Genomic DNA, 24,471 nt, shown 5'->3' with positions numbered 1-24,471 from the left:
CACTGGGGCTAGTCGGTGGCCGTCCGATGACGATCGTTCGGCAGTCAGAGGTGTCAGGCGCGAGCCACGAGCACGATCCACGAGCGCGCGTCTTACCTCTCACGGCGTCCTCGCTCAGCCCACCCTCCGGCTCCGGCCACTGCTCACCGCCTCTTGCCGGACGCCCCAAAAAATCGAAGCCGAAGGGAGAAGGCGCCGCTCCCATGGCCGCTGGCCTCTGCCCGCGCCTCCGCGTCTTCATGGCCTCCTCTCGCCCGCTCCTGGCCGCGCGCTCCGGAGCGCTGCCCCAACCCCTGCGCCGCGCCGGCCCGGCCATGCCCCTCGCCGCCCGCGCACGCCGCGGCTTAGGCTCCTCCACCGCCGCCGACCCGCTCGCCGAAGACTTCGCCACGGGTTAGCCGCCGCCGCCTTCTCCCCCTCACCTCAAGCCCTCCGGCTTCTAGACAACTTCGCGTTCGCTCTCTTTCGGCTTATTAGTTATTAGTTATTACTACTTCGTTGATGTTCTGTTCACTGTGTGTAGCTTCTGACCTCCGGTTCGAATCGCCACTCGAGGTAGTCAAATACCCCGACCCCGTCCTGCGCGCGCGCAACAAGCGCATCAGCACGTTCGATGCCAACCTCCGCGCTCTGGCCGATGAGATGTTCGACATTATGTACAAGTGAGTGTGCGGATTCTGAGCCTTGCACCACTTCTGTTTTCATGGTCAAAATGTGTTGCACCAATTCGATTTTCTACTGTTTCAGAGAAATATGAGTGCCTATGCTTTCATTGGATGCATGCTATAATTTACTGAGCTAGTGCTTATTTTCACTGAATTCCCATATGACTAGAGAATTGAGGGTAAGGAAATGCAAATTTGTCTGGGTAGTTGCTACGTTGATGAGAACTTGATTTAATGAAAAGCCGATTGCATAGGGCATATTTCATATATGGGCAAAACATCCAATAATAGGGTTGCCTGTGGTGATTTGAGATATAACTATGCCGGATTTATTAGAAGCTGTACTGGTTCAGTTAAATAGTTGGTTTCTGTACAGGACCGATGGCATTGGTCTCTCAGCACCACAAGTTGGAGTCAATGTGCAGCTTATGGTATTCAATCCTGCTGGGGTGAAGGGGGAAGGAGAGGAGATTGTTCTTGTCAACCCAGTGGTATACAAGTCCGCGAAACGATTGCTTGTGTTTGAAGAAGGGTGCTTATCGTTTCCTGGAATATATGGCAGTGTGTTGGTAAGAATAGCTTGCCATACCAATTCCTTTATACATTGTAGAAGACCTTAGCTGTCCTTTATCTGACCTTAGTGTGATGCTTACTATAATAATATTTTGTGTAATTTGTGTCACATTTATGATTTATTTTTCCACATGTTAATGGTTTTAACATGCCAACTTAGTATGTGATTTTGGAAGTTTGTATTCCAATTTCCAATTGTCAGCCTCCGTATATATGCCAACCGAAGGGTGCACAATTGATAAACAAAGCTAACTTTGTGGCCATTGTGCTCTTGCAGAGACCAGAAAGTGTGAAAATTGAAGCTCAAGATGTTACAGGGGCAAAGATCAAAGTAAAATTATCTGGTCTACCTGCAAGAGTTTTCCAGCATGAGTTTGATCATTTGCTGGTATGTGTTTAACCATTATCTGAGCGAATTGTCAGGTCCTTGCACATAGGTTTTCCAGCAACTCTTTGAGTTAGGGTATCCTTTTGTCTCTAGCATATGCAATGGTCCACAGCAAACTGATGATTCATGATTTGTTGATTGCCATGATGGAGGGATATGTTCGTTCTGTTTAAATGAGAACTCAATGGACTTTTAGTTGACGCCAAATGGAACTATGGAAGTACACTTAATATCATAATCAATCTACTCATTTTTTAAGAAATACATCCATGTAATATTCATATATGCTAATTTTCATTTGCTGTCGCATACTTCCTCTGGATGCAAATTTAAGTCATCCTAGAGTTCTTTCCTGTCAGGTACTTTCAGATTTAACCATCATTACATAAAAGAAGCCTAGATTGGGCATGCAAAATTGATATTACTGCAATTTATTTTTCTGTTGCTTTTTAACATCTAATATGATAGAAGTTAGTGGTTTAAGTTGTAACTTGCATGCAAGGGCCAATACTGTAGTTTCAGATTAACAAAATGAAGGGAATATGTCATCAAGCTATGCATATTTGACCGGTGGCTCATCACCATGATTCTTAATAATTGTTTGGGATTTGCAGGGGATTCTTTTCTTTGATAGAATGACAATGGATGTTCTTGAAACCGTACGTGAGGAACTGAAGGTTAGCAGTGGTCTTGAGTGCATTTAAGTTGATTTTTTTATTTTGTATTAGCTGTTATCATTGTGGGTTCTAATTTACATTTTTAGCATATATCATTCCCCTTGGCTGTAAAATGCATGATTTTGAACCTTCAACCTTAATACTCAGAAGATTCCTAGTCTGCATGTATACCTCATCCATTTTAATGACACCAGCTTAGGTTGCCTTTCGTATAACCATAAATTAATATTTATTTTACTAATTTTGGTACATTAACTCATAGCTCTTTCCTTATTACTTCCCCTTTTTTACAAAAAAAAAGAACCTAGAGAAGAAATACGAGGAAAGAACAGGACTAGCGAGTCCTGAAACTGTTGAGAACTATGAGGGTGCAAAAGATGTCTTTAGTTTTTCAAGATGATGGCTGTAGCAGGTTTGTTTCATCTCAATACATTTCTACTTTGTTGACTTCTCATGCTGTATTTGGTGGTTCTAAGAAAAAAATGTTTTCTGTTTTATGGACAGACTCGGAAATTTTGCAACTGGAACACATCGTCTAGCTGAGCATTAGACTGAAGAGTTTCTGGGACAGCTGGTTATACCAGTACAACACACGATGCTTTAGTTGCGGTGTTGGCAGTCTTGCTATGTCTAATTTCTTGCAATATCACTGGAACTAGAGACAGCAAATTTATTAGTTACAAATGAGGTTTTATGTTTGATGCTTATGTCTATAATGTATTTTCTCCTCATATTTGTGACTCTTAGGATAAGGAGATATTGTACTGCCTGTTTTATCCATTTTTGAAAATATTATGAGTTCTTTGTCGCCCAAATTTCTTAATAAACGTATCACAGAGACATGCAAAATTTCTAACAATGAGATAAATCTGTAGCTGGCCCTTACAGCATGTCGATGCATCATGTATCAGTGACTGGATTAGTTAGGCTGCATCTTTTACTGGCAGCGTACCTAGGGTAAATCACCCCTTCCCCTCCCTGGGATCAACATATAAAGATTTATCATCTGTTTGATTAATGGGATGCAAACAGCGGGTGATGTTCTTTGTGAAACTGGCATTGCTAGTATCCCAGAATCATAGTTAATGGATGTGGTTTATTTTCATGTTCCAGTTCATGGTGAGAGCTTGCATTTTTGTACCTGATCAGTTACACTTTTGTATGTATATGATATAATCTTCACACGCCACATCTATTTTGTTGGCTGGTTGACTGTTGGACAAGCATGCAAGGGCAGTATGGACTGCAGATGACATAGTCCATTAACAAATGGTCATCACCAGCTTCCCAAAACTTTTGAATTATGGCCATCAGTGTTTAAGGTATATAGAACGTCCACCTAACAATTGTGACCTTAGATTAATCAATAGGAACGCTTTCATTGCACTAGACCTACGATTATCTAAGTTTTAAATATTGATTGATGGATTAGAGCTTCAAGAATTTTGGCAACCAGTGCGACTGGAGACAATAATATGTATGGTAGAAGGAAAATTCTCCACCAATTCATACTTTTTCCTGATAATAGACAGCTGGTGACACATAGGATATACCATGTTTAGTTGAAAAAATTAAGAAAGGCAAAGAGATATTGTCAGTAGTTAGCCTAGTGTTCATATTTTCCAGCATTTACATTTCAGTCCTAATGTGGTTGGTAGGGCTTGCCTTGGTGGTGAAGTTGATAAACACCTTGACAGCCAAGTTTCCTAAAGCATCTACCATTAGGTAGTTAGAATATTCTCTGGGATAAACCACTGGCCTATAAGAGCACATGGGGGGGGGGGGGGGGGAACCACTTGTACAATTCAACTGTCTTGTATTTTGCAATTCAATAGAAGGCCACAGGCCAAGTTATCCTTCTAATTACCTGTGATCTGGTGATCTATGCCAATAATTGGTATCAGAGCACGGGGTTGAGAGAAAGGGAGAGGCATGGCCACCTCCGCAGAGAGAGCAGCAGCCGCCGCCGCCGCCGAGCAGTGTGCGCAGCGTCTGGCCACGGCAGAGGCCGCAGCCACGAAGGCGCAGCAGGCCGTGGAGGCCGCAGCAGCTCGGAACGCGGCCGCCACGGCCGCGGCTCTGCGTCGAGAGTTGGTGGAGGAGGATCCGCCGCGCGATCGCCGCCCGCTTCTGCGGAGGAGCCCGGAGCGCGAGCGCAGGCAGACGCGGTCGCCCAATCGGGATCAGGATCACCGCCGCGGACGGGCCAGGGGCCACTCGCCGGTGATCCAGACCATATACAAGGATTCTGGCTCAAGCTCCACTTGGCCGATGCTCACCAAGTCAAATTACCATGAGTGGGCCTCGATCATGAAGCTGAAGCTCCAGGCGCGACAACTCTGGGACGCGATCGAGTACCAGGACCTACCGTAGCATGAGGACAGGCGCACGGTGGAGGCGATCATCGCCGCCGTGCCGCAGGAGATGCAGATGCCGCTGTCCGAGAAGGGATCGGCCAAGGAGGCCTGGGACTCCATCGCCGCCGCGCGGATCGGTGTCGATCGGGTGCGTCGCGCCATGCTCCAGCGACTCCGCAGCGACTGGGAGAAGCTCGCCTTCCGTCCAGGTGAGCAGATCGAGGACTTCACTCTTCGCTTGATGGCCCTGAAGTAGCAACTCCTTCTCCACGGCGACAACGACATCGATGAAGAGCGCGCGGTGGAGAGGCTCCTGCGCGCCATGCCGCCGAAGTATGCCCAGCTCCGGATCGCCATCGAGACGCTTCTCGACTTTCAGGACCTCACCATCGAGGAGGTGTCTGGGCGTTTGAAGACGGTGGACGACATGGAGGCGCTGGCCGCGGAACCGGCCGCCATCGGCGGTCTACTGTTGACAAGGGAGCAGTGGCGTGCCAAGGAGAAGGAGGAGGCTGCCGCTTCCGCGTCAGGCAAGGAACCGCGACGTCGTCCACGCGGTGGCAAGAAGCAGCGTGGGAAGGGCAATCGCGGCGGAGGAGACAGAGGCGGTGGCGACGATCGCGGGGCGGACGACGACACCTGTCTCAACTGTGGTGATCGCGGCCACTGGGCGCGCGACTGCCGCCAGCCGCGCCGTGGTGGTGGTGACCGCGGCGGCGGCGGTGGCAACCAAGGCGGTGGAGGCAACCGCGTTGGAGGTGATCGAGGTGGACGGCGCGGTGGTGGGCGTGGCGGTGCTGCGCACATCGCAGAGGCGGAGGACGATGATGGTGCTCTGTTCCTCGCCCATGGCTTCCTCGAGCTCGACGAGAAGGCCGAAGCCGTCTGCTCCAAGGCCACGGCTTCCCTTGACATCAACGAGCCGCACGCGCGTGTCTTCCTCAACACCAGCGCCAACGAGGAGGCGCTCGACGGCTGGTACCTCGACAGCGGGGCCACGCATCACATGACCGGCCGCCGAGAGCTCTTCGCCGAGCTTGACACCACGGCGCACGGCACGGTGCATTTCGGCGACTCGTCTCGAGTGGAGATCAAGGGGACTGGCTCCATCGTCTTCCAGGCCAAGAACGGGGAGCAACGCGACCTCCATGGCGTCTTCTACATCCCAGTGCTCCAAAACTCGATTATGAGTTTGGGGCAGCTCGACGAAGGAGGCTCCAGGGTGGAGATTGATCATGGAGTGTTCCATATCTGGGACCAGCGTGGTCGTCTTCTCGCCAAGGTACATCGCGGGCCCAGTCGACTGTACATCCTCCACTTGGAGGCCGCGCAGCTGGTGTGTCTTGCCGCCAGGAAGGAGGACGAGTCATGGAGATGGCATGAGCGCTACGGGCATCTCAGCTTCGAGGCACTGCACCAGCTCGGCAAGTAGGAGATGGTGAGGGGGATGCCGGTGATCAAGCATGCGGAGCAAGTCTACGACACCTGCGTCACCACCAAGCTCCGCCGCAAGCCGTTTCCGCAGCAGGCGCAGTACCGTGCGTAGGCGCCCCTGGACCTCGTCCACGGCGACTTGTGCGGGCCGGTGACGTCGGCGACGCCAGGAGGGCGCCGCTACTTCTTGTTGATGGTGGACGACGCCACCCGCTTCATGTGGGCAGTGCTTCTGCCGACCAAGGATGCTGCTGCGGATGCCGTGAAGCGGGTGAAGGCCAAAGCAGAGAAGGAGACCGGCCGTGAGCTCAAGGTGCTGCGGACCGACAATGGAGGAGAGTTCACCGTCGGCGAGCTGGCGCAGTACTTCGCCGCCGAAGGAGTCAAGCGGCACTACTCTGCACCACACTCACCGCAGCAGAACGGTGTGGTGGAGCAGCGCAATCAGACGGTCGTGGCGACCGCACGCACGCTCCTGAAGCAGAGGTCCATGCCGGCCAAATTCTGGGGGGAGGCGGTGATGACGGTGGTGCATCTACTCAACCATGCGCCGACAAGAAGCTTGCAAGGCAAGACTCCCTATGAGGCCTGGCACGGACGAGCGCCGGCGGTGAGCTATCTGCGTACATTCGGCTGCGTCGCCTACACAAGGGAGCTCGGGCAGCTGCGCAAGCTCGACGACCGCGACAAGGCTGGGGTCTTCATCGGCTACGCCGAGGGCGCCAAGGCCTACCGGGTCCTCGATCCGGCGACAGGACGCGTCAAGGTGAGCCGCGACGTGGTGTTTGATGAAGGGCGCGGCTGGGATTGGTCCAATTCGGCCGCCGAGACGTCTGCTTTCGCCTCCAGCGACTTCGACATCGAGTTCTGGGGAGTTGACGCAGACGGAGCTCCGTTGTCGTGCATGCCATCACCAGCTCCAGGGGAGCACGATCCACCGGCCTCCTCTGCTTCACCAGTAGCGGAGACCGAGCAGGCGGACCCAGTTGAGTTCGTGTCACCGCTCGAGGACGACGACGATCGCCTTGACGCTTTCTACGACGGCAAGCAGCTACGGTACCGTACCATGCCCAACATCATCGGGGACGCGCCCACACCGCCGCCGGCTTCACGTCTCTTCGCCGAGCTTCACCTCACACGCCGGCGAGCCGGCCAACTTCGCGGAGGCTAAAGGCGATCCTGCCTGGTAGGCCGCCATCTAAGTTGCACGGATACGGATACGCGTATCGGTATCGGAAGGATACGGATACGCGGATACGGCAATTTTCTAAGAAACCCGATACGCGGATACGTTTTACTGTTTTTTAATGAATATAGATAATAGCGCATATTAAAATTGTGAAAGAGTGAAAGTAGTAAATTACCTTGCAATAGCAATTACCAGCCAAAGCAAAGACCAGAACTCCGGAAGCATCTACATTCTTCAATTGTCCATTCTCGAGTTCTCCAAGACTCCAAGTCCAGAATTTGCACAAAAAAACCAAGTAACCAACTATCAATCAATTTATTACTAAAACTTGACTACTTAAGTATTCAGTAATCACTAATCAGTAGTAGTTTAGTACATCACCTTGCAGTTCATGCAGCAGCAGCCAGCAAGTTCCTATTGTCTGAACTCTGAACTCTGAAATTGATGCAGCAGCCAGCAAGTTCATGCAGCAGCAGCCAGCAAGTTCTAAAATTGATAAGTGATAACTGATAACAATAAAACATTGCAATTAATCACTTAAGAGTTAAGACTCTAAGAGTACTATTATTACAGTATAGAAGGTCTGCAGTCTCATCAACTCTCAAATATAGTAGTCTCAAATTTAGAAAATTAATAGAAGGCATTCAGGCTTGCAATTCATGCAGCAGCAAGTTCCTATTCCTCAATTGTTTCATTGTCATCCACAATATCAATCGGCAGCTCATCCAGACCAAAAGACACAGCTTGCAGTTCAGGTTCATCAAGGGACAGATCAACCACTTCAAGAATGTCAACACCACCAAGTGAATCAAAAGAATCCCCTCCTACATCCCACATCCTTGTCTCTCCTGTCTTGTATGCATCAGTTCTTCTTGACAGATGCCTCAGATTTGAGTGCACAAAGACCAAATCTTCAGCACGCTCTGGAGTTAAGGCATTTCTCTTGACACTATGGACAAAGCTATAGGTGCTCTAGTTTCTTTCACAGCAAGAAGATGAGGCTGGCTGGCTAAGCAATTTCATGGCCAAACACATCAATAAGGGAGCAGATTGTCCATGATTTGTCCACCAAGTCATAGGGGAAACAGCCCATCTATCATGGATTGAGTCAGGATCATTAAATTCTTCTGAACAACTAGAGAACCTTGAGTACTCTTCTTTTACTTTAGCTAATTCTTCTAGCATGGGAAAGAACTTCTTGAAGCAAACCATCCTCATTTTTTATACCTCTTTATCCTTGTGGGGTGGTTCACGGCCAGGACCTTCTTCAATCCACTTTTTGCTATAATATCTGCAATTGGCAATGATGATTTTAGTGAATGAAAAAAATCTGTACTGACCATTCAAGTCAATGAAAAAAATCAGAATGGCAATTTGTACCTTGGATTAAGTGAATGAGCTAAACAATGAAGTGGATTATTTCCTTTTGTCCACCTAGCAATCAATATGTCATAAATAACCGAGTACAGACTTGACTCCTCATCTTCTTGCTTGCCCTCATATCGATATATGACTTTCTTCACTTTCTCTATCATTGAATCCCACATCTCATAAACTAAGTGAAGACATGGTGTGTCGGTGTCTGTCATACGAATCATTTCATAAATAGGAGTAGTAATCTTAAGAATGTAGTCCACCTTGTCCCACCATACATCACTAAGTATCAAGTCCTTGACAATTTGGGCTGTTGGAGTTGGAGAATCATCTCTGACTTCTCTGTACACACTCCATTTGTCACTAATCACCATTTGTTGGAGGGCTGTTTTTACCTCAACAAACCGCTTCAACATACATACAACAGAGGCAAATCTTGTTTCAGCAATAGAAAGTAACTTCAAAGGGCTGAACTCATTGAACATTGAAAGCCGCATGCCATGATTCATTATGAAATTCTTTATCATAGCAGCCTCAGTTTTAACATCATACATAAATTCAAGTTCCCCCCAAGAAAATAGTTCTTCATCAGAGGGGTTGTTTCCTATTTTAGGTTCACATATACTTTTCAGCGCAAGATTGAGGGTATGCACAACACATGGTGTCCAAAATATGTTATCATACTCAGATTCTATTATGAGACCAGCACCTTTGCAATTTGCAGCATTGTCTGTAATGATTTGTACTACATTATGTCGACCTACTTCTTCAATTATACCCTTCAACTTCTCAGCAATATATTCTTTTGATTTGTACTGACCTTCACAATTATCAGCCCTCAAGAACATAGGTGCCTTGTCAGAAACAGCAACAAAATTGATGATTGGTCGCCTCTGAGGATCTGACCAACCATTAGAGCAGATTGTGACTCCCTTCTCTGCCCATGTGCTCTTTGTGCTCTCCAACAAAGTCTCTATGTGCCTCCTTTCTTGCTTCAGAAGCCCCTCCCTAACTCAGTTGTAACCAGGAATCACATAGCCTTGCATGTTGCGGCTGCAAGCAAAGGTAAAGGCTTCTCGAAGATATGGGTTTCTCAGAAAATTAAAAGATACCCCTCTAGAATAAATTGCTCTACTAATTAAAGCATCCAAGTGCTTACGGTCTTCCAATGCCCAAGCTTTTTCCAATGCAGAAACAGGCCCCCTCTTGTTCCTCTTGTTGTTGTCAGCAGTATTGCTTGAGGAAGGAGCAATAGGCAAAGAAACAATTCTTGACTTGGATCTTTCCACCAGATTCTTGCACCTTTCAATTTCCTTCCTCATTTCACTAAGCATTTCATATGTAACATTAGGATATTTACCTATTCCCTTTCCTCCCTTCTACAGCAAATGAGCTTCAACTCTAGTGTAACTACTCAGTTTTTGCATTGGACAGTACTTGCAGCGCCACATAGCATTTCCTCCACCAGTTCTAGGCTTCTCCAAAATGGTTACATGATCCCAAAGTGGAGCCTTGATGTCAGTTGTGTTTGTGGCTGCAGATCCTACACTAGCACTGCTCATATTTGGAGACGCCATCTACTCTCTACTCTCTAGTCTATACTGCATACAAGCAAAGCAACACGAACTACACTTCATCAATAAGAGTATAAGACTAACTTCATGACTTCATCAATACAAACTACATACACTAGCAAAGTAGCAATTTCACTAACAGAGTAACAGCCTAACAGGAGTACAGACTACAGACTAATACTGCATCTGCATACAAGCAAATCAACAAGACCTTGAGCCTAACACGGCGGTGGGTCGTTGGACCGCGGGAGACCCGGGCCGCGGTGGGGGAGGACTGAGGAGAGTGAACTGACCTTGAGCCGGCGTAGCGACGATGCAGCAGAGCCGCTCAGATCTCTGTCCCTCCGCTCCGCAGCAGAGCCGGAGGCACGCGCGGATCACCGTCCGTCCGTCCGTCCGCTCCGCAGCAGAGCCAGAAGCGCGCGCGGATCTCCATCGTCCGTCGCTCCACAGCAGAGTCGGAGGCGCGCGCGGATCTCTGTCCATCTGTCCGTCCGCTCGGTGGCCGTGGATGGGGACGAGAGGGAGGAGGATGAGGAGGATTTGGCTGGCGGCCGGCGAGTAGGGACGCCGGCGAGCGGAGGCAGAGGCGGACGCTCGTCGCCGGTGGCTGGCGGCCGGCGAGCGGGGTTGCGGCGCGGCGCGCGGGCGCAGCCGTGAGGTCTCCGTGCGGGACTACGGGAATGGGACTGAGAACGACTGCGGGCGTGCGGGATTGAGGCTGTCTCCGTGGGCTTCTAATGGGCTGGGCCGTATCCGGACGAAGGATACGTGTCCGTTGGCGTATCCGATTTTAACAAAAATAACACAAAATTGGATACTCGGAGGATACGTATCCTAGGCGTATCGGACATGTATCCGTGTCCGATACGTATCGGATACGCGATACGCGTCTTCAGTGAAGTATCCGTGTAACATAGGCCGCCATGGAGCAGGGGATCAAGGCGGTTGAGCAGAACCGCACGTGGGAGCTTGTGGAGCTTCCTCCCGGTCACCGGCCCATCACCCTGAAGTGGGTCTACAAGCTCAAGAAGGACGAGCGGGGCGCGGTGACCAAGTACAAGGCGCGCTTGGTGGCGCGGGGTTTCGTCCAGCAGGAAGGGATCGACTTCAACGACGCGTTTGCTCCCGTGGCGCGCATGGAATCCGTCCGAGTCCTCCTCGCGCTGGCGGCCCAGAAGGATGGCGTGTCCACCACATGGACGTTAAATCAGCCTTCCTCAATGGCGACCTCAAGGAGGAGGTGTACGTGAAGCAGCCGCCTGGCTTCACCGTCGCCGGGAAGGAGAAGTTGGTGTACCGTCTGCGCCAGGCTTTGTATGGTCTACGGCAAGCTCCGCGAGCTTGGAACGCCAAGCTGGACGCCACCCTCAAGGAGATGGGTTTCTAGCAAAGCGACCATGAAGCCGCGATGTACAGGCGAGGAACAGGGGAGGAGCTGCTACTGATCGGCATCTATGTTGACGACTTGATCATCACCGGTGCCAGCGCTCAAGCCATAGAAGGTTTCAAGGCTCAGATGAAGAAGGTTTTCGACATGAGCGACCTCGGCCTCCTGTCCTTCTACCTGGGGGTCGAAGTACACCAAGATCCAGCTGGGATCACTCTGAGGCAAACCCATTATGCCAAGAGGATCCTTGAGCTAGGAGGTATGGATGCCTGCAACCCCGCCCATACATCAATGGAGGAGCGGCTGAGGTTGAGCAGGCAGAGCACGGCTGCAGAAGTTGATCCTACCCAATACAGAAGATTGGTGGGCAGCTTGCGCTACTTGGTCCACACAAGACCTGACTTAGCCTTCTCAGTAGGCTTTGTTAGTCGATTCATGGAGAGGCCAACTGCAGAGCACCAAGCTGCCATCAAGCGCATCCTGAGATATGTGGCTGGTACTCTGGAGTTTGGCCTGCACTACACTAAGGCTCCAAGGAGAGCAAGGTTTGTTGGGTACTGCGACAGTGACTTGGCTGGGGACATTGACACCAGCAAGAGCACTAGTGGCACCCTGTTCTCTCTGGGAAGCAATCTTGTGTGCTGGCAGTCAGTGAAGCAGAAGGTGGTGGCTCTATCTAGTTGTGAAGCTGAGTACATTGCCACTACCACAGCTGCAACACAAGCTATTTGGCTATCCAGGCTGCTGGCAGACCTCCTTGGAAGGAATGTGGAAGTGGTTGAACTGAAAGTTGATAGCAAGTCTACACTTGCTCTAGCCAAGAATCCATTCTTTCATGAGCGCAGTAAGCACATTAGAATCAAGTATCACTTCATCAGAAACTGCTTGGAAGATGGAAGTATCAGGGCTGATCACATATCCATCACTGATCAGCTGGCTGACATTCTAACCAAGTCTCTTGGAAGATCAAAATTTGAAGAGATGAGGGGAAGAATTGGGCTCAAACAGATCACTTCCAAGGACCACAAGGCTAAAGGGGAGAATTGTCAGTAGTTAGCCTGGTGTTCATATTTTTCCAGCATTTACATTTCAGTCCTAATGTGGTTGGTAGGGCTTGCCTTGGCGGTGAAGTTGATAAACACCTTGGCAGCCAAGTTTCCTAAAGCATCTACCATTAGGTAGTTAGAATATTCCCTGGGATAAACCCCTGGCCTATAAGAGCACATGGGGGGGGGACCACTTGTACAATTCAACTGTCTTGTATTTTGCAATTCAATAGAAGGCCACAGGCCAAGTTATCCTCCTAATTACCTGTGATCTGGTGATCTATGCCAAGAGATATGCTATGTTTTATCTTTTGTTTAACTGGTATAATATCTTTTACAATTCTAAATCTTGCTTTGAGTTTCCTTTTTCCTCATTATCTGTCAACAAATGGTGAAGTTAGTAACCCATTGCAGGACCTTACATATTTTCTGTTTTTACACTGATTTGCTTTATTATTTAGCTGAGGTTCTAGAAAACAAAGCAAAGAATATGTATGCATATGCATGTTGTCTACATCGGAATTAATTTCTAAATACCATGTTCTTTTGATTAGTTTCCTCTTTGTGCATATTTATAGAACATTTTTATCGCCATTTTTCATAATTATTTAAGCTAAACCCATCAATACCCCCCTTTGCTAAGTGTTATCTCTATGGTATATCATATTTGTGCATTGCAATATGTCATATTTGTTAACTAGAAACTGGCTATATTACGCTTACTCATTTTTTCGAACCATTGTCTAGTTTTTTTCGAGCAATCATTTTCTTTTCGTATTTGATCCAAGAGATTTTTCTGGTTGGTAAACTATTGCTTTTTATATATCCTTAGGCATCGACTTCTAATTATTAATCTCATTCTTCAGGATTAGGTATCAATATTGTACACAATGTTTTCAGATCGGGTCGTCCTTATCGTAACTAGGTGCTCGATAAGGGCCCTCGATTAGTTTAGACCGATTAGAAAACTTATCGTCCGATAAGTTGCTACTAATCACGATTAGTCGTCCGATCAGACTAGCCGGACGACTAGTTCGGGGGAGGGAGAATTTGGCCCAGCTAAAGAATTCGGCCCACCTTTAGCTGGCCCATTAGGGTAAGAAGAAAGGAGTGACTGAGTGACTGAGTGACGGCACATTTCCAGCTCCCGCTGCTCTCTGCCTCTCTCTCGCAGCCGGCGGCGGCCTGCCTCTGGATCTCCCTCGCCGGCGTCCGCAGCTCCGGCCGCGCCCCTCGCTGGTGTCCGCAGCTCCGCCCGTAGCAGCTCCGTCCGAGCAGTTCCGCCCGTCCGTCCGTCCGCAGCAGCTCCGCCCGCAGCAGCTCCGTCCGAGTAGCAGCTCCGTCCGTCCGTCCGCAGCAGCTCTCCGCCCGCAGCAGCTCCGCCCGTCCGTCCGTCCGATCAGCACCGCCCGTAGCTGCTCCGTCTGTCCGTCCGCCCGCAGCAGCTCCGCCCGCAGCAGCTCCGTCCGTCCGAGCAGCTCCGCCCGCAGCTGCTCCGTCCGTCCGCAGCAGCTCCGTCCGAGCAGCTCCGCCCGCGCCTAGTTTTTCTTTGGTCAGCAGTCAGCACTCACCATGACACCATCAGGCATCAGCAAGCAGCAGTTACAGGTAAGTGGCCAAATCACCATGATAATGATTCATTGCAAACATGATTACATGTCAAACTGTGCTTGGTTGCTTGCCTCTAACATTTACCTATTTATTATGGCCATGTTTACATATATTTACATCATATATATAGTATATACATGGTCGATCAGGTCATCTAGGCACAAGGACGACTAAATGTCCGACTAGCCGATTAGACCGATTAAGACCGACTAATCGACCCTTATCAACGACTAATCGCGATTAGTCGTCTGATCGGTGGTCATACGACTAGCCTCGATAATACGATCCGAAAACATTGATTGTACATGAACGGCGCGGGTTACTGTTGTTTATCAATTATCTTTGGGCCCTTTGCCGTAGCCCTGTTTACACTTATTTAAACAAACAATCTTTGTCATTGTGTTTACTCATTTTTGGAGATCTCAAGTACATACTCTTGCTGTATGACCATTTCGGATGAATATATTTGTGTTACTTTGATGAAAAGGTTAAAATGTTGTAATAAGATGACCTCAAAATAACTGTATATGTGCACATCAACAAGCAATGGTGCAAATGGGGTCGCATGTATCACAACGACCACTCATGTATAAGCACCAATCAACAGACAAAGGCACTTTCAGCATATGTCGTCATATGACTGTAAGTTGTTTTCCAGCAGGTTTTCCAATCTGCAAGCAAGCTATGGGAGGGACGGTTGGAGTGTAGAGCTCCCCAAAAGCTTGCCAGCAGAATGGGTTATTCAGGTGGTAGTGGGGTACTTGCACTGGTCTGAGTTGCACACCGGTAAGAGAGATTCCTGAACAAGGTAAGCTGTCACTGCATGCAAAATGGACAGGCTTGATTGTAAATGTTCCTTTGATATTCTCATATTGAACTCCTGATACTGCCACTGCTGATGTTTGATTTCTGCAAGTGCTTCTGTCACAATAAAACTGATCTATGATAATGGGTGTTTGAACCTCTGAGACTTGTATATTTGAAAACCTTATGTCTTGAACCAATCCTACACCACCCTACGAGAAATGAGTTCACTTTGTTTAGTTCAGTAGGAATTGTTATTTTGGCTGGCATCATCATTTTTCTTCTTGGAACTTTCCAAGGTTATTGCTTGTATAGATATCAAATGATGACATATACATATTCTTTCCTTTTGCAGTTTTTTCCTTTGTGATGTTATTATGTACTAATGTCTGATGTTGAATTAGAATTTTGCTTGTACTTATGTTCTCAAGCTTACCTGCCAGGTCTTGATTCTGACACCATTCATGGTTCTGAACATGTTGACATCTCTTACTGTAACATTTGATACACATGCTTTTGTGTTGTCTCGGCCTAGTCCACCTATGCTGATTCCATGGCCTGGTCCACAATTCACGTTGTGTATATTTATGTTGCTGCATCCTGTCTGGATGGAGATGCAATCGTCACCTGCATCGAATAGGACAAAAGGATGTTATGCTACTTTACAGCAGTTTTTCAGTTTACTCTTAATTCTGAAACATGTCCTTCGACGTGCAGAGTATACAGGCGTAACAGAACTGAGGTGCAGGCTTTCAGTTGACCCTAGGTAATTCTTTGTTTTTTTTGTAGATAATGTCTTTTTTTATTTAGTGTTCTTGATGGAAATGTGTCTTTGTTGTAAAGCTTTGCAAAACTTTTGAGTTTCATGAATATAATCCAGATGCCTCTTGAATTGAGATATACAGTAATTATTAAGGAATTACCACAAGCCAGGTTTGTATGATGAATGCTGACATCTTTGGAGTTCTGCAGGTGTATTCCGTCAGTGTTGAGGCTGTTCTCAGGGAGGATATAGTCACGTCATGGACCATCACTCCTTGACAGGTGTCAAACTTAAGATGGCACTGTGAGCTGTTGACAATAGTGATACCAGCTACTACAACGTTGAAACTACCATAAAACCTCAATGCCTGCATCAGGTATGAAATCAGAGTTGTCATTACTTCATTTCAGTATGGTATGGTAATAGTGTGCATAAAGATAGTGATTCTTACTGTTGGTTTAATCTGCGGCATTCTTTCAAACTCCACATCGTACTGCAGGAAAGCATCCAAAGTAAGCACTTAAACATGACCAACTTTTCTTTTGAGTACTTATAGAAAATTATACACTTGGTGGCCAGCTCTCACCGTGTCATCATCATCCTCATCCTCTGGGTCTGAGTAGGTCCCACCATTGTTGCCCTCTGCCATTATAATGCCGCTCCCTTGAATAACTATTCCACTTAATTTGGTGAACTCGAGCCACTGGAGCAAGCCAGAACCCCAGGATTTAGCACTGGTTGGAGCTAGGATTGTTCCTTCCAGCTGCAAAGTGAGTACAACATTAAACAACATTTCTCAATGAACTTATTCTTCCATTGGTGTGCATCTCAAATTAGATGAGATACAGTCCTGTCCTACTTTCTGTTGGTCAATTCAAGCTATGTTGAGAAAGCCCTTTTGAGTATCTTATCATTTGGGACATCATTTGGGATTAAGAGCATGATTACCTGAAGACAATATTCGGTTTGCAGTAAGGCCCCAGAGAACGAGATTGGCCCCAACAAGGAACTCTAGTTCTGGTGGTACGAGAACTGTAGATGCCCCCTGGTTGCAGGCAGCAGCCCACGCTCCTTCAAAAGCCTGTATGCAAATGCACGTACAATTATTAGCTCTAGATTTCCTGAGAAGACAGTCCTCTGGAATCTAGCATCACAAAATTAGCTGAGAAGGGGGTAAAAACACACTAGTCCAGATCCCTAAGCAGGGGTAGTCAGCTGTTGCACTATGTCTTATTTCTTTTTGGGCGCTGTGCCAAACAAGAACCAGTTTATGGACCACACACACACAAAAAAAGAAACTGAAAAAATGAAGTTATTTTACTCAAAATATAAAAAATTATATAGGATTGATAGAGCTTTCAGACAATGAGACAATGCATATTGGAAACATGTTAAGTATGGCTTATTTCTTGTTAACCCGTACAAAAATTCCATGAGCTTTATTTTTTTGTGCTTTGTAATAAAAACAAAAAATGGCGCTATTGGTTCATGCAGTGTTTCTTGGAAAAGAAGAAAATTGTGCTCTGTTAATGCCATAGAGAGAAAGTTCGCTATTCTCTTATCTGTAAAGCCTGAGAATCTCAAGATTACAATTGGTTTTGTTTTGTTTCTCTGTACACAGAAACGTCTTGTAAGAGCTGTGGAAAAGGTTCTGCATTTGTGTATCCTGACTTGCTTGGTGTCTTTGTTCTCTTCCCTGACTTAAAAAATAAAAATAAACTTGGCCAGCTAGATTTGCCAATGGATATGTTTATGCCGCTATATGCAACAATCATGTGAGAAGGAAAGAACAAGCCAAAGCAGGGCAGATCGAAACACATGCAAACATGCAAATAAGACTCCAGATAAATATGGCGCTGGTGACAACTTTTCAGGCTCTGTACTGCAAATCATGTGAGACAGTGAGAGTAAAACTGGTATGATCATAGGCACATTGAAAAGTTCACCATCATAAGCTGTGGTGGTTATGGCAAATGGAATTCAGGCTAGCATCCATGCTAAATTCCAATTTCTAAGCATTCCTGAGAGAGAAAAATATTGCATGGCAAATTCGAATCTCAAGATGTCACTGGGACGACAGGTCCCTTGGATGGAGGTGATCGGCATCATTGAGTCCTCATGCAAGTCATGCAAAGATCAGTTTGAAACAGAGCATCTAAAGCGCAAACTCACGAAAGGAATTGCAACTTGAGAATTCTGGCTCAGAGAGTGCATGATGCTTGACAATTTTATAATGGAATTTTGTTTGAAACAGAACATTTGCAGGGCAAAGCTATTGACCTTAGTATCATCTGTAACTCCGTCACCCTTGGCTCCAAAATCAACCACATTGAATGCTGCAACCTGCGAGGTTGCTGGTGGCGGCTGTGATGGCTGTTGATGACCCTTCCCACAGCTTGGAGTCGGCGGCTTGGGAGTGGAATGCCTACTGCCATTGGCGGTGCTTGGCCTCGGGATGTCAGGGGCATTCGGGCTTGGTTGATACGGACTCTGATTTCCTTTGCCAGCACCAGAGCTTGGTGTGGAGCTGACCGGTGGCTTCGGACTTGGGCGGGTGCTGCCGTGTTGCCGGAGGGAGCTACTCTTCTTTCCTTTGCCTTTCTTCAGCTGAGAGGAGCCTGGTGAGCTCCTTGACGACCTCCAATGCTTGCCTCTTCTCGCCTCGCTGACTTCAATGGTGGAGCAAAGAGCAAGCAGGACAAGGAGAAGCAGGAGCCGAGGCCTTTTGCTCTCAGCTTCATCCTTCTGTCCGTATCTATTGGCTGTGTGGATATCACATGCTAACATAATTAACCAATGTTCCATTTAAAACTGCAGGTGGCAGGTAGTCACCTGACTTTCATCATCTCTACGCATAGCTAAGCAAAACTAGGCATATACGAGTTTAAAACTGGTAATATGGTAAATATGGAATAACAAGAGTGGTAATGCACCAATTAGGCTTTTACTTAACTCCTAATCACTTAATGCAGTAACAGAAAGCAAAAGCGAAATTAATTTGTAAAACACAAGGTAGGGTTGTATGCATCCGGGGCTTGCCTTCGTTGACGGAAAAGTCCGGTTCCTGCGACGTTACACAAGGATTCGATCCGACCTCAACAGACGGATTAACCTCCTCAACAGCTTGATTAACTACCATGTTTTCACCTTCGTTCACTACACGTAATAACAATACCATATTTAACCTGATGTGGAATACGAAACATGATGCTCGATGATGGATGCAAAATTAACAATTTGAATACAACTTTCCTTCGCGGTACAGTTGCAAGTCAAACAACTAAATATTTTTCATAACACATACATCAATTGCCAAGGACCATCATCAACTAAGGACCCAAGGTCATCACTCAATCCAAAATTTCAAACAAAACCTAAATCATTAAAGGTTACTATTTGCTTTTATGAATTAATTATTTAATTCAAAATTATGAAATAAATCAACTTATTCTGATTGAGCTAAAAATTTTTGTAAATGTTCAGTACATGTTAACTAAGTGGCAAAACAAATTTTATAATTTTTGGATAAATAAATAAGCCTAGAAAAATCATGGAAATCCATTTATTAATAAATTAAGCAATTTTTATCACATTCAAAAATTACTGAAAAATATTATTTCATATTTTTCTTAAATAATATACATCATAGAGAAGTCACACAAAAAATTTCATAATTTTTGGAGCTCTAAATAAATCTACACAAAATAACAAAAACAGACACTATTCATTTAATTCTGAAAATAGAAAATCCACTTAGAACGCTGAGTCACTGACACCCGGTCCCACATGTCATCTTCAACCTCCAACGTTGACCATGGCAGTGACGGCTCTGACCGGCGAATTCTCGCCGCCGTGAGACTAACGGTGATGGTGAAAGCACTACCCACGTTTCCTACACCACTACGCTCCGATTGGTGGCACAAACGAGCCTCGACACTAACTGGATCAAGCACCATGGCGGCCATGGCGGACACGACGGCACTGCATGCTACGCCGGTGACACCAGTGCGGTAGTGATTAAACAAATGACACAAGAAGCATCAGGAGCTCACCCCGAACGCGTTGGAGCCAAAGACCGAGCCGGAGGAGCAACAGCAAGGGGGTTCGACGATCAGCGCGGGCACGGCGGAGCAAAACGTCGTCGGCGAGTGGTGTACCGGCGACTACAGTGATCAAAATGAACAACCAACTATGGAGTAAGCACCACAGTATCGAGACAAAGCCATAGGTACATAGAGCAAGGATAGCAGCTCACCGGAGGGCGCTGACCACGGAGATGCGCTTGCGACGGGAAGGTCGTCGGCCGCGAAGAAGAAAGATGTGGGCAGCGAGTTTCCGGTGGAGATAAACTGAATTGGTGGGGTGGTTGGACGCGTAAGGTTAAGGCGAAGCTGGGACTAGCTTATCAGCGACGGTGGAGCACGACAACGATGGTACGGGCTCGCCGGAGTGGAGCAGCGACGACGGGAAAAATAGAGGACGAAGGAAGAACAACGACGACGGCGTCGGAGCTTTATAGGGCGGCCAAGGAAGCAAGGAGAAGCCACAATGACGCCTTTCCCGCGCCAGCGCGAAGCCAAGGCCGCCACTCGCGCGCCTGGAAGCAAGCCGAAGCTCGCCGGCGGTGTAGCGCAAGCGGTGAACACTGTTCACAGTAATTACAAGTTTGCCATTCGCCAAAATTCACAAATTACTCTCAATTTTCATAACAACTCAAAAATCTCCAAAAACAAAAGTTGGTCAAAATCAAAAGTTCTACAACTTTGCTTCTATAACCATCTCCTAATTCGGTCTAGATTTTGAAATGAACTTTTGAATTTGAATATGGAAATTTAACGAATTACGCCTTTTTGAATTACTCAAAATTTTTCTAAACAACTTGAAAAACTCCAAAAACAAACTTTGTATAACATGCCAAGCTCTACACTTTTGCTTTTGGGCTCAACCCCAAAATATGCTTAGATTTTGAAATGGATTTTTTTCAGGGTAGGATTTAAATGTCGAAAAGCGGGGTTTTCTCGAAAAATTCAAAACCCAGACAAACTTTGAACTTGAGTCAAACAATACAATTCAACACTCATTACACAAATGTAAACTTGTTTTAGTAAATGCACATCAAAGTTTTCACCAAATGCCAAATGCTTTGCAATGCATATGATGACATGTCAGATTTTAATATTTAAACACCCGAGGTGTTACAGCACCTTAAAAAAAAAAACACCCCCCTCAGAATTTATTACTCCGTCACTGCCCTCACGTAGTTGAGCCACCGCCGTCTGCAGCTCATCCCGTTCCGGTTCAAGCCTGATGGAGTCCACCGGTTAAGCCCATGCAATTTTGGATAGATGTGTGTATGCTATCATGCACACCGGCACACGTTTGCGTTGGAAACACATGTTCTCGCTTTTTCTTAAAAAACTTCCAATATATTAATTAAAACAAAGAAATCAGATTATAAAAGCGTGGGATAACCAATTCCAAAAGACACATATGTACCACTAAGGGGTGTTTGGATTTCATGGCAAAACTTTAGCCTGCACTTTTAGCATATTTTTTTATGTGGATCCAAACAGGTGGGCTAAAAGTGAGCAAATGGAGTGAACTAAAGTTTTGCCCATTTGTTATTCAAGAGGTGCAAAACTGGACTAAAACGTCTTGGGGGACACCAGATAGCCTCCACCTACCCACCTGTGCCCCCTCTCTCTCCCATGGCTTAATAAATAAGGGTAAATCAATCATTTTAGGATGGATGACTAAACTTTTGTCATGAATCCAAACACTCTATGCTGGACTAAAATTTAATAGCAAAAGTTTAATTTGTCATGGTAAATGAATCCAAACAGGATCTTGGACTACGACTAAAGAGTCATCGTAGTGACTTCCCAAACAAATAAACACAACGGTCAGAAAAACATAAACATGCACTTCCACTGTAAAGAATGTCTTCATCGGGGACACCACCGGACTTGAAGAGAGAACTGGCCACGATGATGACAGCTGGGATCCTCATTATTGCACTCTGACTATTGTACAACCGGAGTTTCAGGCTTGTTTAGGTCAATTCTAAATTCTAAGTTTTTTCACTCTCTCTCCATCACATCAATTTTTAGACACATATATGGAGTATAAATGTAGGTAAAAAAAATTAATTGCATAGTTTGGTTGTAAATCACGAGACAAATCTTTTGAGCCTAGTTAGTCCATGATCGGATAAAGTTTGTCAAATACAAACGAAACGTGCTACAGTGTTCAGATTGCAAAAATTTGCAATCTAAACATGGCCTCACTCGGTTGTCTGATCGACTCGTGTCCTTCGAGGATTTACAACCTTGAGTCATAGATGTCGATCGAGCGTCGTCGGACACAAGATATTGTTTTATCTCTCCAAACGTTAAATCGAAGGATCAGCAACAGGTGGTGGTCAACCCGAACGCTCGAAGAAACTATACCACTTCCATATCGATTACCAACCGAAGAGCAGCGTGTTAGTTTAGGCTTGTAGCCTGGAACCTTGCATTATGCCTGGTTGAGGTAAAGAGAAAGGCTGGCTTTCGTTTGAGGCGCTGCCATACCCGGAAGCACCCACGCGTACAACTGGTACAAGCCTACCAGCTCGGAACTCGGAGGAAGTAAGTAACTAACTAAGCGATCATTTCCCTTCTCGCAGCTTACCAGCGAAAGAAGAACACTCAACGCTAGCTGGGAATCTCATCGATCGCGTGCACCGTGCAGGTGGGAGCAAGCAAGCACATCAGTGATCACTGATCACATCCGAGCGTGGGCGCCGTAGGCTCTCGCTTTCGGTGCCCGCGCGACGGATCGGCGCGACGACACCGAGTCGGTTTCCATCACGTGCACAAGCCCATACACAGTACACGCGTAGCTCTCCCAGCCAGTGTTACCCCTCGCATCGCTTGATCACGTCGCAGCATCCTACTCTTGCCTCGTGCCATAGCTTTCCTGAAAATGGAAGTGATTCCGCCCCGCCTACTCTACTCATGGAACTGGTAATAATATTGGTTAGGCCACTGGCAAACAGCCCGATCCGTGGAGGGGTTCCAGACTTCCAGTTCCAGACGAAATGAATGATCGATCGCCGAGAGTGCTGATTGTGACTTGAAGAAGAAAGTCTGAACGTGGCTGCCTGGCTGGGCCCCTGTGCTATATATCGGCGTACGTAGTGCACGTTTTCTTGGTGGAAGAAAGCCGATTAGCATTTTCCACAAAAAGGGATGAACGCTACTGGCTCCGTCCTAAAAAAAGTGGAGTTCTTGTTTACGGAGAAATCAAACTATTTTAAATTTAACTAAATTTATATGAAATACTCCATTCATAAAAAATAGAGTTCTTACTTCTTGAGAAGTCAAGCTATTTTAAATTTAACCAAATTTATATGAAAATTACTTAACATTTATATAAGCAAATAAATATTACTAACAAGCGAGTCTGTGCGTTGCAACGAAATGTACATATTATGTAGTCAGTCACCTAGATTTGTTAATAATCACGTCATGTGTTCTAATTTGTCTTGGAACTAAACTCCCTACTGTGCCTCGACGTACGCTAGCTACTCTAACTCGTATGAGCATGAGAGGATTAGAGGTTTATCTAATGACCATATTCATTTTGGGATCTGCAATGCATCGTGGCTAGCTAGATACGTTGCTCTACTTATATAAGCATGTTAGTGAATGACACACCAATAAAAATGTTCATTGCTTTATAGATAATACATACATAAATATAAATATAGATTAATTAACTTTTGAACGATGGAAAGTTTGAAACATGGTCAAGTGTTCTAAATGGACTGTAGTCAGATGAACATGCCATAAATTTAATTTAACCCGTATAACTTTGATGTCGAGTTTGTTTGGATCACGCTCATAGATGCACGTGTACACCAGTTGGCTTGTAACTATTGGCCACGATCATACGAACTTGCAATCTGTCGACACATGGCTAGGCAGAGCCGGAGCTAGTCCTTCCTTCTATCTGCAATGGGGAAACCGGAGATTTTCTAATGTGCTTGTTTTTATCTATATTGAATTTGTAAGAATTAATGTTTAGCGGGGATTAGTTCTTCGACGGGGACGAGGATGGGGAAGAATTTATCCCCGACGACATTCGTGGGGACGGGGACAGGGATGGGAACCTAACCCGACGAAGAATTCACCATTGACATCTCTAGCTACCACATTCACAAAATTAGTTAGGGGAGAGGTGGATAAAAATATTTTCTTTTGCTCTCTAATATTAGGTGTACATTAAATTAGTTATGTAGATATATTTTCATATTAAAATTATTAAATAACATAAATACCAATTTTATTTTTTTTATAAATTTAGTTAAATTAAAAAAATTGATTCAATCGAAACTTAAAATTGCATCTTTTTTAGGACGCAGGGAGTACTATTACTATGTACGGACTTGCTAGCACCCTATCCGAGGCGTCGGTGTCCGGACGGTGCCTACATAGCGAGCAAGTGAGTGCCCTACCACGTCGGGCTCACAAGTGAGCGCCCAGCAACAGGCCCGCACTGCCCCGGACGTCGCCCACGTCACCAGCCGCTTCCCACGCACATCCCATGTGCAACACTCGATCTACTTTTAAAACATCCAGAT

General features: G+C 46.2%; 2 protein-coding genes and 1 pseudogene across 3 annotated transcripts; 1 reads left to right on the top strand and 2 right to left on the bottom strand.

Moving 5' to 3' along the window:
- Positions 1–15,657, top strand: LOC136456271 (peptide deformylase 1B, chloroplastic-like). 2 transcript variants are annotated; one of them, XR_010759392.1, is made up of 9 exons: positions 1–393; positions 524–662; positions 1,042–1,234; positions 1,516–1,626; positions 2,241–2,303; positions 2,605–2,715; positions 2,808–3,625; positions 14,940–15,086; positions 15,526–15,657. XR_010759392.1 is itself a non-coding variant. In XM_066456073.1 (7 exons), the coding sequence occupies exons 1-6, from the start codon at positions 27–29 to the stop codon at positions 2,701–2,703; spliced, it is 972 nt and encodes a 323-aa protein (XP_066312170.1). In that variant the 5' UTR covers positions 1–26; the 3' UTR covers positions 2,704–2,715; positions 2,808–3,778. The 2 variants fall into 2 exon arrangements, 1 of the variants encoding a protein (XP_066312170.1); XM_066456073.1 differs by lacking the exons at positions 14,940–15,086; positions 15,526–15,657 and having other exon boundaries at positions 2,808–3,778.
- LOC136460793 (uncharacterized) lies at positions 7,907–9,979 on the bottom strand. Its single transcript, XM_066460361.1, has 3 exons — positions 9,817–9,979; positions 8,664–9,669; positions 7,907–8,574 (listed from the first exon to the last, which is right to left on the bottom strand). The coding sequence occupies exons 1-3, from the start codon at positions 9,977–9,979 to the stop codon at positions 8,505–8,507; spliced, it is 1,239 nt and encodes a 412-aa protein (XP_066316458.1). The 3' UTR covers positions 7,907–8,504.
- On the bottom strand, positions 13,605–18,586 carry LOC136456272 (polygalacturonase At1g48100-like; annotated as a pseudogene).
- Between the last annotated feature and the right edge of the window lie 5,885 nt (positions 18,587–24,471).

Source organism: Miscanthus floridulus, chromosome 6 (assembly GCF_019320115.1).
Source record: "Miscanthus floridulus cultivar M001 chromosome 6, ASM1932011v1, whole genome shotgun sequence".
Lineage (NCBI taxonomy): Eukaryota > Viridiplantae > Streptophyta > Magnoliopsida > Poales > Poaceae > Miscanthus > Miscanthus floridulus.
This window is presented reverse-complemented; position numbering and strand designations above follow the sequence as displayed.